Below are 15,645 nucleotides of genomic sequence, written 5' to 3'. Positions count from 1 at the left end.
AGAAGTGCCTCTTAAAGGCATGTTTTCTTAACTTGAATGGAGTTTAAAAAAATGTTTAAAACGTGTTTTGAACATCCTACTCATGCATAGAAATTTTATTCTGTTTAAGGGTTTTGCCCAAATACTCATGATGGAGAACTAGGACTGCATGCAATTAACTTTTACTTTAACATGTGATTAACTTTTACGTTAATATGCTCCCTCCTTTATTCCTTTAGCACTTTTCTTTCTGACTTAACCTCTATTTTTTCTCTTTTTACTTTCTTCCTTTGCCTGTTCAGCTTTACTCATTACTTTCCAACAATTGACTTTCTGTTCCACGCAGGTGTACACACGGTCTGTTATTGACCCCATTCCTGCTCCTGCTGGTGATGCACACACGGACAACTCATCAAAGAATGCAGACAAACAAAAGAAGAAGGCGAAGATGACAGATGAAGAAATCATGGAGAAGCTCCGTAAGTTTATCTAGTTCTTAAATAATGAGCTCAAATCCTTGAGCTGTTTCCATTATTCACAGACTACTGGCTTGAATAGCGAAGGGAAAAGACTGCATTGGTATTACAATTTAAAAAATCGGCATCTGCATGAAGCTTGCAGGTGAATGGGGCCTAGCACACACATTCACTAGCATAGAATTTTAAACATCTATTCCATGTTGGAAAGAAGTATGCTGAAACAATACGATAACAGGCTCACTAATTTAGCTGCGTTTTGAAAGAAGAGTCCAAGTTTGCCATTAAGAGATGTGCGCCATTTTCTTTTGCACCTCATCTCTGAACTTTTTTGTTCATTGTCTGGAGTAATTCTGTATATGTGTGTGTGTGTGTGTGTGTAGATGTGTATATATGTGTGTGTATATATATATGTGTGTGTGTGTATATATATATATATATATATATATATATATATATATCCAAAACACCACGTCTCCACCAAAGATAACGTGAAGCGCACTCCAAGCTCGTTTCCAAGAATTAATCTTTATTGCTCACTCTCCGTGGAAAGCTAACACACGCGTTCCGGCACCCTGGCCTTCGTCGGTGTCAGTTGATGCATTCAAAAGACCACATATAAATGATAAATGTCTTCATTTGACGGTAAGGAAAGTAAGCAAAACCGACAGAGGACTCGTCATACAGATAACAGAAAATCAATCATTATAGTGTCGGCCATTTTAGCCTAGTTCATTAAACAGAAAAGATCATGGCAAGATTAACAGGGTAATTCATCAAACCGTGCCAGCTTCATGGGTGCATAAAATAACATTCGACCCCCTAGACACGTGGAGCATGCGAAATGAATATACGCACATTGCGAATTGCCTAAAAAGAGGGAAAAATCAATCCATTCAATTGCATGTATTGTCGTGATCGATTGCAAAAAATTCATTATAAGTATTGCTCCATCAAATGGCATATAGGAATTTGGGAAAGCTCCGTCTAAGGTCAATATGATTTGGTGCATAACCATAGATACAAACTAACAATAAACTATAAACTTTACCCATATAGGTTAAATAAAGCCCTCAAATGGGCTATTATCTAGCAATAGTGTGACGTTTGGTAAAAGTGCATCATTGCAGAATACTTTATATAACATATGGGCAAGTAATGCATAAATGAATGTTAAATGCAACAAATGTATATGCACTCCACAAACTGCTTGAGTTATCAATTTGCTGTTACTTTTTCTGAATCGAATTGCATACAAAATGTCACCTAGGGTTGGACTTTGGCTTAGCCAATAAAGGACCACAGTTCTTCCTCCATATTAAGACCCCAAGGAGTGCGTGTTTGGAGTTCAACAATAAAGCGTGCCTCCAATTGACGCAACTCTTTAACCCTGTCTCCTCCTCTTTCAGTAACGGGGACATGGTCTAGGCAGAAATAGCTGAGCTTATCGCTGCGAGATTCATGTTTTTCAGCGAAGTGCCTCGCTACCGGGTAATTAGTGTCCCGGTTTGTGATTGCCCGTGTGTGCTCCAACACTCGTTTCTTGGCGGGATGAATGGTACTTCCAACGTATTGGAGACCACACGGGCATGTCAAACAGATGACAAAGTTCGTATTACAGTTCATGAACCTATTGATAGTGCACATTCCCTTTCTGCCGGGAACCATATATTCTTTAACCTTTTTGCTGTTCTTGCACGCCTTACATGAGAGGCACGGGTAGAAGCCAGCCACAGTTTTTTTGGGGGTATCATCGGAAAAGTGACTGCGTACTAATAAATCTTTCAGTGATTTACTTTTACGATATGTTACCTCAGGTTGTTCAGAGATAGTTTTACCAATAACATTGTCGGTCTGCAGTATTTTCCAATTCTTTTCTACTAGTCCTCTAATGTTTCTAGCTTGTGGAAAAACCTAAAATAAGTCGAGGACTTTCCATTTTTTCTGCTGCCAGAGTCTTTTTAGATTCTTTCGAACCCAATAAAGACTGTCTCTCAATTGGCTGTACTTTTAGGGCAGTGTCGTTTAGGAGATCACTGGTACACACATATATATATTTCCGTTTGTAAGCATACGGTTTCCTCTTAGTTGTGAGGTTTAATTCAACACTCCTTCTCTTCTGTTTGCTGTAGGCCATCACCTAGAAGGTAATACACATTTTTTTATTGAATTTCTTTTAGAATTGAGTTGCGTAGAACAAGACACCTTTCAGCTTTGCACTGTTATTAGTCGGATGATAGCCTCCTATGTGCACTGGCTGATGTCTATCCTATGTCAGTTAAGGGTAACAAGGGGCTATTTTTTTCTTTTTTTTTTTTGGTAGTGCAGCCATAGTCCAGATTTCCCCCCCCCCGACAAAGGTACCTTCTGCTGTGTCACGATTGTGCCCCAATTGATCTTTGATTCGGCTGCTCATACTACCCTTGATCTTGTGGGTCACAAAATATTCACTTAGTAGCTGTCCTTATTACATTCTCACCCTTTGACTTTACACACACCTCAGCACTAAATATGAGTCGAGTGCTGGTATTAAGAGACGAGCAAGAGATCGACACTATGGTATCACAGGAAAGTAAAAGATTGCTTAATGTCTCTTCTCCTACCTAGGCATTTTGATAAAATGTCCTGCATATCATCAGCCATGACGAACCGGAGAGCAAAGCATTTATTTAACTGTTACACAACAGAAGACTGAGCTTAAGGCAAATTGCAAAGCAGGCTGAGTAAATAGCTCTGCCCTGTGGTGATTCCATTGTCCTGCCAGTTTCATTTGTTGCTCTTCCACCCGATACCATCATGATTGACTCAGTCACTCAGTTCTACATCAACTGGATGTCTGTCAGGACGGATGGTTCAAAATCCTTTTTTAATTAATTTTGAATTTAACTGTTGAAAAAAGTACAAATGCATGCCGGGGATACTCAGTTTGGCACTTATTACACATACCCTTATGTTTATGCTGTTTCCAGTTCTCAGCTTTTGTGAATTCTGACTCCTACTGACTAAAAGAAACTGCTTCAATTAAAGTTTTCCTCTCTGCCTTGTTAGGCTGTACTATATACACTTCCAACACAGCTTACCCAAATCCCTTTTGCTGATGCTCTCCCCAGTTCTTCTTTATTTATTTTTTTGTATGCTGCCTGTGTTTAATGTGTTAATCTACTTTTTATGGGTTCTGAAGTAATGCCCATAACCATGAACTAGGATTACAGAAACATAACTTTTCTCTTGTCCAAGGGAACAGATACCACTGCTGCCACAAGCAGACCTGTCTGCGCACCCTTAATATAAACATTTTGTTAACTTATTTCCAGTTTCTGTTTTTATTAATCTTAATTATTTTATGAAGAAAAAAACAATATGAATCCTAAGTGAGGAGTCCCTCCCTGGAACAGATTTAAATCTACAGCTAATCATAACGTCACAAAGCATATCCGCAATAGGAGTACCAAGTGTAATGGTGACAACCAGGCAAGCCATAGACAACTGAAAGCGCATCTACATTAAAGGCTTTTTAGTAGCATAGTTTGACCATGGATTTTGGCATGGTTCTGCGCCCCTACGGACTTTATAGACCAATTCCTCCATCGTGGCACAGAGGCCCATGCCTCTAGTCTGTTCCTCCACTGAGGCGGGGGGGTGGGTTGTTTAGTCCCCGACCTGCAGCAATGGTGCACCAAGTGTCTTTTTGCAGTCATGTAGCCAACAACTATAAGAGTGTGTGTGTTCGTGTCTAGGACTGCCCAAATGATTCAAAATCACAACCTTAGGATCCAGAACCACTTACCTCTCCACCACCACAGTACACTTCCTTCCCGTTTGCCCTTCCCCACTCCGAATGACGCTGGCAAGGTTCCATTCACCCTGACCTGTGCCCATTGCTCTGTATAAAGGCCCTCATCAAACCTGTGGCAGTGTGTCTCTAAGTTCATCTCACCTGAAACTTGGTGTATTAAGGGCCAATAAACTGAGCCAAATGCCTTTTCCCTGTCCGGCATCAGTAGTGCACTATCTACTGGGATCTTGGGTGCCCTTGCAAAGACTAAATGGAGACTTCTCAAGCAGTGTCTGGAGTTGCGATCAGGCATTAACCCGTACTGTTTGTTATTGATTAATGAGCACACCACCCCAGCAAGGCAAATCTAGAGTATTTTAGCTAGGATTTTGGATTAAACATTGAGTGATACAGGACGGTAGGAGGAACTGTAAAGCGCTGGCTTATTAGGTTTAAGTAGGACCGCAGTAGTAACTCCTCGTAAGTCGTATGGCATAATCAATTGTAAAAACCTCCTTGAATAAACTTCAAAGGTAGGGGGCAGGCACGGAGGAAAACTATAAAAACATTTATTTTTTTTATAAAACCCAACTCTATGGGCATGCCGCTTGGGCCAGGCATCTTCTCTGATGGCATAGCCTTTATTGCCATCATTATTTTCTACACTGTGATAGGAACATCCAGCATAGAACTATCAGCGAGTCACAACTTGGGCATATGTACGTTGTGAACAATTGAAACGGCATGTTTTACAGCTTGGAGTTGTCTACAGAAATATAGTGACCCGTAGTAAGAGGTGATTGCCTCCACAATGCCTACTGATGTGTTAATCAGTCTGCTTTCCTCTGCATAAACAGAGGGGATCATTCTGTTTATTTCAGCCTTATTGGCAAGCCAGTACAAAAGCTTGCACGCCTTGTCGTCCATCTCATAGCCTCTGTCACAGGACACCTTCCATCCTGTGCGGGCGGAGTCTAGCATTCTTTGCTTCAGTGTAGCCCTAGCGAGGGTGAGCGCTTAGGTTGTGGACGCGTCGGGGAGATGGCTGGCAGATTCTCAAGGGCCACAATGCTGTCCTCTAGGTCCAGTATATCCTGAAGTCTCTCCTGCGACTTGCCCTTGGTGTAGAACATTTCTTTTCCCCCAGTCTTGAATGCCTCGGAGTGGGACAGAGGAAGACACAGAGCTGGCCTAGAGTCCAAAGTAGTCGGCAATTTTGGTACGGAGGTGGTCCACCAATACATCTATCCTCTAACCACCAGGCGTTAAATCGCCACTTTCCATGGTGCCCTTCCTGGCATCTCGCAAACTCAACTTAATAATTGGATGATCGAACTCCCCACGTAGAAGAATATGGGTCTCACACCGCACACAGCATGTCCAGTGTAACCAGATAACCTATCCTAGAGGGTGAACTGTGGTGAGGAGAGTAGTAAGTGTATTGCGTGTCAAATGGATTTTTCTGCGCCATGGGTGTACCAGGCCAAGAGTATTCGCCCACTGGGAGAACCATTTGTGTAGTGGAAGATAGTTGTGGGGTGCAGTCACACAGTGGCTCTACCCTGCTGTTTAAGTACCCCACCACCATCGTTGTGGCTGGGAGTGTGTCCACTAGTATTTGGGTCAGACTGGAGAGGGTCAACTTGTAGAGTTGGAGGGGCGTAGACACTAGCAAGTGTCGGGGGGGGGGGGGGTTGCCATCCATTGAGCCTGCAATGGTGTTGTAAAGGACGAAATCAATTGTACCTACTGAGATTCACCAAGGTGAAGTACTTCCTAAGAAGAATTGCTTCGTCCCTTGGAGCCCCGGGTGAAGGCAGAGTGGTAAACTCTGTTTTCTTAGCTGCGTAGAAAGTTGCTTTACATGTCTAAAAGGTGCTTTCTGGGGAAAAAGTATAGCTGGGGTGTTACGCTTGACTTAAAGTATAACTTCTCCCCATTTTATCTTGTCATTCATCCCATTAACATTCCACAACATCACTTTGTATGCCTCTATTCTGTCACTCAGAAAATTGACCCCCGGTAGATTTAGTGCAGAAGAAGTTAGATGTATCTGTGACTCGTGTTGAAACAACAATAAATGCAGACAGCACCCAACCACCTGACTATCCCCTCCACCCTACACTTCCACCCCAACAATATCCATCGCATAAAAAGCAAAAAAAAATATCTCTTAATACAAACCATATAAGAGTAAACAAGATGGGGAGCAGAAACAGAATCCAGTAAATGGAAAAGAGGAAGGGGGCTGTAGCGGGCAACAAGTGAGGTACAAGTGCCACAGCCTTCCAGAGAACAGTGTACTTGTCCGCTTGCATGCAGGGGCTCAGGGTAGGCAGCCTGTTGGAGCCGCAAGGGTATGGGCACCCAAATGGGTTTAAGCACTTGGCCAGGCAAAGAACATGGCAGCGTACAATCAATGGCTTCTTTGTCATTGTAAGAATAGTACTCCATCCTGTCATGTGAGGCAGGATTATGCTTTAGTGTTCTCAAGGGCATCTCACATCAAGGTGATGGGGCGATCGTCAGTTGTGGCTGGGGTTGTGGTCTGCCGGAACCATTGTTGGAGGCTTGCTCCTCACGGAGTTGTCGCACTTCACTCGTGAGTTACGAGAGCACAGTCTTGGACCTCTACCTGCTCTCTGCAAATTGAGTCTCCCCGCATTGAAAGAAGGATTTGCACGTCTGTCCACTTCACCAGGTCCAACGCTAAAGAAAAGTAATTCTTGTTCTTTTGCATTTTGATTAACTTTAGAGCTAGTCGGATAGTCTATCATATATGCGATTGGCATCAGATGCGGGTGGCTACAGGAATACGGTCCCTTTCTTTAATGTATTTTTATCCCCCTAATCTTCCCCACCTCTCTTTAGATAGCTGGGGTCAACGAAGGGAAGATAGGGATTTTATGCCACAGGTGGCAAGAGTAAACAATAGACGTAACTATGATAATTTACCATCCTTTGTCCTCTCTCTAACTAATAGATTTAGCAGTTTAGATCAAGTAGATTGATGACTTCGAGCAGTCAAATTCTGCAAATTGATGAGGGAGATGTGATTAAGGACCAGACACTTATTCAGAATAGGGAACTAGCGAGTGAAGAAACTTTTTGGGGAACCGTTGCTGACACTGAGGGGGTTATATATAGTAGTCTGCCTGGTAGGGTGGGGAGTCTGCCCGGTATTATTATTAACCAGGGAGTACCTACTTTTTTTCTACAGGCCATAGAAGCTCAATCATCTCAGGGAGTAGTGGCTCTTGATAATCCTCCGCTGACGAGCAACAATAGGGTATTAGTGGAGTATGCTAAAGGGGAACTAGTCAGTCATTTTGATGCCACTGTGGAAACCATCGGTGGCTATGAGGAGGAGACCCTGTCTGTGGCCCTTGAGAGCGGAATCTCCACCACAGGTCAGTAGAGAACTAAGGTAGTTTTACCATCCGGGCTAAGTATGTTGTCTTGGAATATAGCCGGGTTAAATGTCAAAATGGTTATTCCTGAGTGGGGTGACTACATCAATACCCACGAAATCTGTTTATTCCAGGAGACTTGGGCATTGAAGTCTTTACATAGAGTAGGGTTTGCCACATATTGTAAAGCAAAAACAACAATTGATGGACAGAATGCAGAACAATGTCATACATTCACCCCAGTACAGAGATCTGGGCCTAAATCCATCGTTTTTTTGCTCACCATGCCATTCCAGTTTGAACCCAGCCATATGCAAATCAGTCTTGACCCTGTGCCCCATGGGAACAGTTCAGCCCGAACTGCCAAGCCAGGTCCTCCCTGGACTGGAAACAAGCATCCTAGGACCGGTTTCGGGCTTTCAGCCCTCGTCAGCCAGGATAGCCTGATTCCAGTGGCATGGAGAGCAAGGGACTCACGTCTGAGCATACCCTTCCCACTCGGGGTGACAAATGCAAAAACAACAATTGATGGACAGAATGCAGAACAATGTCATACATTCACCCCAGTACAGAGATCTGGGCCTAAATCCATCGTTTTTTTGCTCACCATGCCATTCCAGTTTGAACCCAGCCATATGCAAATCAGTCTTGACCCTGTGCCCCATGGGAACAGTTCAGCCCGAACTGCCAAGCCAGGTCCTCCCTGGACTGGAAACAAGCATCCTAGGACCGGTTTCGGGCTTTCAGCCCTCGTCAGCCAGGATAGCCTGATTCCAGTGGCATGGAGAGCAAGGGACTCACGTCTGAGCATACCCTTCCCACTCGGGGTGACAAATGCAAAAACAACAATTGATGGACAGAATGCAGAACAATGTCATACATTCACCCCAGTACAGAGATCTGGGCCTAAATCCATCGTTTTTTTGCTCACCATGCCATTCCAGTTTGAACCCAGCCATATGCAAATCAGTCTTGACCCTGTGCCCCATGGGAACAGTTCAGCCCGAACTGCCAAGCCAGGTCCTCCCTGGACTGGAAACAAGCATCCTAGGACCGGTTTCGGGCTTTCAGCCCTCGTCAGCCAGGATAGCCTGATTCCAGTGGCATGGAGAGCAAGGGACTCACGTCTGAGCATACCCTTCCCACTCGGGGTGACAAATGCAAAAACAACAATTGATGGACAGAATGCAGAACAATGTCATACATTCACCCCAGTACAGAGATCTGGGCCTAAATCCATCGTTTTTTTGCTCACCATGCCATTCCAGTTTGAACCCAGCCATATGCAAATCAGTCTTGACCCTGTGCCCCATGGGAACAGTTCAGCCCGAACTGCCAAGCCAGGTCCTCCCTGGACTGGAAACAAGCATCCTAGGACCGGTTTCGGGCTTTCAGCCCTCGTCAGCCAGGATAGCCTGATTCCAGTGGCATGGAGAGCAAGGGACTCACGTCTGAGCATACCCTTCCCACTCGGGGTGACAAATGCAAAAACAACAACAAAGAACGATGGATTTAACCCAGATCTCTTGACTGGGGGAGAATGTCTGCATTGTCAGCATTCCGTCCATCATTTGTTTGTTGTAACGCTTTTCGCCCTAAGTGGGATGGGTATTCCCAGACGTGGGACCCGTGCTCACTACGCCACTGGAGTCAAGCTATCCTGGCTGATGACGGCTGATAGCCAGAAACTGGTCCTAGGATGCTTGATTCCGGTCCAGGGAAGACATGGCTTGGCAGTTCGGGCTGGACTGTTCCCATGAGGCACAGGGTCAAGACTGATTTGCATATGGCCATGTCTGAACTGGGGTGGCGTGGTGGGCAAAAGAACGATGGATTTAACCCAGATCTCTTGACTGGGGGAGAATGTCTGCATTGTCAGCATTCCGTCCATCATTTGTTTGTTGTAACGCTTTTCGCCCTAAGTGGGATGGGTATTCCCAGACGTGGGACCCGTGCTCACTACGCCACTGGAGTCAAGCTATCCTGGCTGATGACGGCTGATAGCCAGAAACTGGTCCTAGGATGCTTGATTCCGGTCCAGGGAAGACATGGCTTGGCAGTTCGGGCTGGACTGTTCCCATGAGGCACAGGGTCAAGACTGATTTGCATATGGCCATGTCTGAACTGGGGTGGCGTGGTGGGCAAAAGAACGATGGATTTAACCCAGATCTCTTGACTGGGGGAGAATGTCTGCATTGTCAGCATTCCGTCCATCATTTGTTTGTTGTAACACATATTGTAAAGCGGCCGTCTAGGGGCCTAGGGGCAGGCCATCAGGGGGGTTGGGCATCTGCGTCGGTACACACCTCGAATGCTTAGTTAAGCCGATAGATACCCACTCCCCTGATATCCTATTTATTTTTCTCACTCTGAACGACTTCCCTAAAGTGGCTATTATTAATGTTTACTCTCGCCCTGTAAGGTATGGGCAGACCTCACAGACGTTAGACTGTCTGTCCGCCTTTCTCTCGTCGTTGCCTGAGCAAGTCTTTCCTATTATCGGTGGGGATTTTAATTGCCACTTTGAACCCTTAAATTGTTTATCCCACCCCATAACGACTGATGAGGATTCAACGTGGGGAATTCCATTGTGTAATCATTATTCTTGAGGGGCTGGACCCCTCTAGCCCTGCAGTTGATCTCACTCACTCTTAACTACTCGCTGAGGGCATGTAACGGTCGATTACCTGCGGATAATCCAGGGAAACGCACTTTTTAAAGAAATGGCCAGGCATCCACAATTGATTACATCTTGGTGAAGGTGGATATCTGGCATTGGATAGTGAATTTCCCGGTACAGCCTCGTGCTGAAAGCTATCACAATCCGCTGGTTGTTACCTTGGACTGGTGTTAACTGGTAGCAGGGCAAGCTGAGACTACCCGGATGTATGACGATTCAATGCAAACAAAAAAACGCACACCACTACATCGCATTCATTACATCGCACACACCGTTACATCGCATGCATTCACCACGCAAACCACAACATCGCACGATGCCTTCACACGCATGCAAAAGACATTTACAACGCACACAAAGACCACGCATTCCAGCACTCCGCCCGACACTCACGGCAAAACAGTACCATACACTAACATAAGCCTAAAACACTAGCATATACGCCCCCCAACCCTAAGCCCTAACCCTAAAGCCTAAAACACTCCCATATACAACAATTAACCCTAAGCCCTAAAACCTAAACCCCCCCCCCCTTCCACTGCACTACCCATAAACTACCCTAAACCAGCGTCGACCTTACCTGGTTCCAACGTTGTCTCCCCTGCCGCCCGTGTACCCGCGCCTGCGTTCTAACAGCGCCCGCGATGCCATGGCACCCGCGATGCAATGGCACCCGCGATGGAACGTCGTGCGTAGTGAACGCACGCGGTGTAACGTCGCGTGCGTTGTGACGGCATGCGATGTAAACGCATGCGACGCATGCGTTGCGATGGGTGTTCTCCGACTACTCTGCCCCCTTCTAATCTAATTGTAATAGAGGGAGGTAGAAGAATCCGTTGGAACTTTTTTTACAATTACCTGAGGCAAAGGCTTCACTGTATAAATCTATCATATCCTTTTTGGTAAAGGCTAGTCCTATCACAGATAGATGCGGTGGTACTGATTTTTTTTAGAGGAGTTGGGGATAACCACCAGGATATGGTTGGAACCCTGGCAGAGTTTTTTTTATACTACTTCAACCCATAAAAGAAAGGAGCAAAGAGGTATTAGTCCCTGGTACAATAGAGATGCAAGGAACGCCCTGTTGATTAAATCACGTGAGGGCGATATTCCACGTATTAGGGAGGCAAGGGTTTCTTTTAAGAAACTTATTTTAGAAGCGAAATCTGAATGGGAAACGGAGAGGTGGCAGGCCATTAAAAAAGCCCTAAACGACAGGGACCCTAGAGGGTTTTGGAATTTGGTGAAGACAGGTAAACTCGAGGGCAAGAATGCAATTGAGCCAAACCTCGGGGAGCAAGTCTGTGCATAGCATTTTGAAATGAGATCGCCGAAGTCCCAAATAGGAACTGTTGTAAAGGGGCCGCCAGTAATTGATTTTATTTACGTTCCACTTGCTGACATCCCCCCTTGTTCTTTGGCTGAGGTAACAGTGGCCTTGGCCAAAGTCTTGCCTAATAAGGCACCCGGATTCGATAGGGCCCCAGGAGATCTATTTAAAACCGATCAGGTAGTTTGGGTTCCATACCTGCGGTCCCTCTTTAATGCAGTTCTTTATGGTTTGACACCCCCTCCCCCCCCCCCCCCCCCCCAACATAGACGGGTGCCGAGATCATTCCCATTTACAAAAAAGGTTCTCCCATAGATCCGGCTAATTATAGGCCTATTAGCCTAATTTATGTAACTCAAATGATTTTTGCACGTGTTCTTTTGGGAAGGCTGCAGATTTGGATGGAAGATCATAATATACTCACCCCTCTTCAAGCTGGTTTTAAATCCAAAATCTCAACTATAGATCAGTTGTTTAGATTACAACTGATCTATTGGAGAACCATCACGCTGGAGGGAGGCTCTCTACCTCACATTCGTGGACCTCAAATCAGCGTTTGATTTGGTAGATCGAGACCAGTTGTGGGACTTCCTGTTCGAGATGGGGGCTCCAGTTTACCTTTGTCAACAGTTTAAACGCCTCCATGAAGGCACCTTTGCTAAAATCAGATTTGGGAATAGAGGGAAACTTTCAGCTCTGATTCTTGTAGGGAAGGGCGTGAGACAAGGCTGCGTTCTCGCACCAACCCTTTTCTCACTTTTTCTAAACGGTCTAATCGAGGATCTCTTAGCAGTCAAGGACATAGATTCCCCTAAACTTGCTAACCGCAAAATTCCTGCATTAATGTTTGCGGACGACTCGCTGCTCCTATCTAAAACACCTATGGGGATGCAGCGTGTCTTAGAGAAATTTAGCTTGTTTTGTAAGAAAAGGAACCTTGAAGTGAATATAATGAAAACAAAGTATATGGTCTTCCATGCTGACTCTACAAATTGCCCACATCCTAAAATGGACCACAGGCCCCTAGAGAGGGTCCCTGTTTTTGACTACTTAGGTCTTACCCCAAATGACAAAATGGAATGAGGGCCGTAGATCACCAAGGCGAACTTAAAACTCATCCAGGCCAGTGGGGGGATTCTAAAATTTCATAGGAGTTGCGCCGTAAAGGTTATTGGCCCCCCCCCTGTAGAAATTTAGAAAGTTCAAGCAAGGGGTGCCACCTTGTACGGAGCTGAACTTTGGGGTCACTGCAAGATTAAAACCCTGGCAGTGACCGAAAACAATTTTTTAAGGCAACTCTTGGGTCCCCCTCAAAGCACTCCCTTAATTCCTCTAAGGATGGACCTGGGCATCCTCCCCATTGCCGAAGTGATCGCCTCTCGCCCACTCCTTTATTGGGGACGGCTATGGAGCACCCCAGAGCTGGTTAAAAAGGAATTAAAATCAGTCATGCACATCCAGGGGGTGGGGAAAATCCCCTGGCTGTCCTATATTCGTGATGCTTTCCGTCAAATAGGGAGGAATGACTAGTGGTCTTCACCTGAGGAATCATGTCTTGTTACTTCCAAACAGTCACTAACTTCTGCTCTTAAAGAATACCGATTGATGTGCATTAGTAGGGTGACTGACATCTAGTCTAACCTCTAGGTTTTTAGATGTTAAATTACTTTACAAATTGGAGCCGGCTTTAGACCTCATTCAACTCCTTGAAGCCAAGAAACTGTTCCTTCAATTCCGATATGGAACGCTCCCCCTTTATGCATTTACTAACTGGGTGGGGGCCAACAAATTAGGTTCAGGTGCGTCTCTTGGAGCAGTGTTCTATTTATGCCGTGGAGGTATGGGTGCACCCTATATCGTTTAATGAAGGAATTAAGCCCCCGCATATTCCAAGTCACAATTTTAAACTGTGCCATCTATCCAGTGACACCGTAATGTCCTAACCATTCGCTTATGCTGCCTTTGCACCAGAACCACCCTCCACCCCCGGGAAAATACTAGGTGAACAATTTGTGCTTCCCCAGCCGTATGATAGAAAGATAAAAGATAACCAGGCAAGAAGAACCTGTGAATGAATACAGTAAAGGAGATGTGGAGAATAAAAGATATAGCAGGGGAGAAGGAGGCCTCTCCGGCCCATCTCACAACTATTTATTTATTTTTTTCTAAGTTTTATATTGCGCTAGCCAGACCCGAAGGTATCGGAGCGCTTTACAACACTTAGTAAAGAGGAGAACACATATTATAGCAGTATTAAACAGACGGGTATTATAACAGTAGTCAAACAAAAAAAGCCTCAAGGTGCAGAAGGAGACTTAGCACGTTGTATGATGCTAGAGGCCGGGAAGTTGCGTAGTCTCGTAATAATGAGCACAGTATTTCAAGCCGCGCATCCTTCTGAACAGGGGGATAGTGGGAAGGAGTCGGGCTAGGCGTGAGGTAGAGGTCTTCGTTTCAAAGTGTCATTGTGCCAAAGTGTGCATGCTTGCGAGTTTTAGTTGCACACTATCCATTTGAGGAAGAGGTCTTTGAGCTGCCTTTTGAATTTTGGAAAGGAGGGAATGGTCCTGATATGAACTGGGATGGAGTTCCAGATTTTGGGCGCATTTCCAGAGAAGGATCGTGCTGCGTTTTTTTGTGTACGGGTTTCGACGGGATGAGGAGTAGTGTTGGACCTCCTGAGGTTCCTTGTCTGATCGTCCTTCGTGAGTTTGGAGGCCAGGTATGCGGGTTTCCCTGTGTGAAGGGCTTTATGCGTGAGGCAGGCAGTTCTGTAATTGTCACGCATTTCAACTGGGAGCCATTTCAACTCTCAGTGGTGGCGAGACGTGGTCCTATTTTTTTACTCCGGTGACCATTCTTTCAGCTGCATTAAGGGTTGATCGGAGCAGTGCTAGGTGTGAATTTGCTGTGCCAGTGAGAGTTGCATTTCCGTAATCCAATATGGAAAGTACCAAGGATTGTGTCGCTTGTTTGAGGTCGTTGGTCGGTATGAAGTGTTTTATCTTGCTTAGTAGTTTCGGGTTGAGGAAGGCACTCTTTGCTGTGTTCTTGATGTGTTTGACTATGCTTAGTTTGGGGTCCAAGGTGATTCTCAGCAATTTGACGGAGTCGGCCAGGGAGAGATTGTCGTTGAGCGCATCAATTGCTTTTAGCCATTCTGTGTCTAGGGGGTTATCTGTTTCGTTGGAAATCAGGAGGATTTCCGTTTTGTCTTAATTCAATTTCAAGTGGTTTAATGAGAGCCAGTGTTGGACTTCTCTAAGAGTGTCATTGAGTCGCTGGATGTCTTCAATGGGGGAGGTTTCGAGATAGATCTGGTTGTCGTCCGCATAGGGGTGGAAGGGAATGTTGGATCTTTTGAGAATGGTGGTTAGGGGTTCCATGTATATGTTGAATAGTTGCGGGGAGAGGACTGATCCTTGACGGACGCCTCTGCTGACAGGGTGGAGTTCGGACGTGAAGTTGTTGATTTTTGACTCTTTGAGAGCGATTTTGGATAAAGGAGCAGAACCAGTGTAAGACTACCTCTTCAGCCCCTAACCTTTCTTGAAGTACTTTAATGAGTAGTTGGTGGTCAACCGTATCGAAGGCTGCTGATAGGTCCAGGAGGATGAGTAGGGAGCATTGGTATGAATCGAGGGACTTGTGTAGATCTCCACGATATTATGGATCGCTCTCTCTGTGCTGCACCCTTTTCTGAAGCCCGATTGGTGGGGGTCCAGGTTATTGATGCTGTCCATGTGTTGTCAGTTGGAACACACTTTTCCAAAGTTTTGGCCAGGAGAGGAAGATTGGAGATGGGTCTCTAGTTGTTCAAATCATTGATGTCCAAGCTTGGTTTTTTCAGTAGTGGCGTGACTTGGCCAACTTTGAGGCAGTCCGGAATGACTCCGAAGCTCAGGGAGCTGTTTATGATCCTGGTCCAGAGTGGTGCTAGGGAGAGTTTTAGCTTTTTGGCCATTTGGGCAGGAATGGGGTCCATAGCATGTGAG

The 15,645-nt window shown here is 45.3% G+C and overlaps 1 protein-coding gene across 1 annotated transcript in view; it reads left to right on the top strand.

Annotated features, from left to right (window-relative positions):
* PAK2 (p21 (RAC1) activated kinase 2) overlaps nt 1–15,645 on the top strand; it is a 403,878-nt gene that overhangs the window by 188,588 nt on the left and 199,645 nt on the right. The window contains exon 7 of the mRNA XM_085634213.1: nt 326–458. Within this exon, the coding sequence (XP_085490339.1) occupies nt 326–458 (133 nt within the window). The remainder of the gene's footprint in view (nt 1–325; nt 459–15,645) is intronic.

The sequence above is a fragment of the Triturus cristatus genome, chromosome 11, assembly GCF_964204655.1.
Source record: "Triturus cristatus chromosome 11, aTriCri1.1, whole genome shotgun sequence".
Lineage (NCBI taxonomy): Eukaryota > Metazoa > Chordata > Amphibia > Caudata > Salamandridae > Triturus > Triturus cristatus.
Note: the sequence above shows the minus strand (reverse complement) of the source record. Positions and strands in the feature narration are given on the sequence as shown.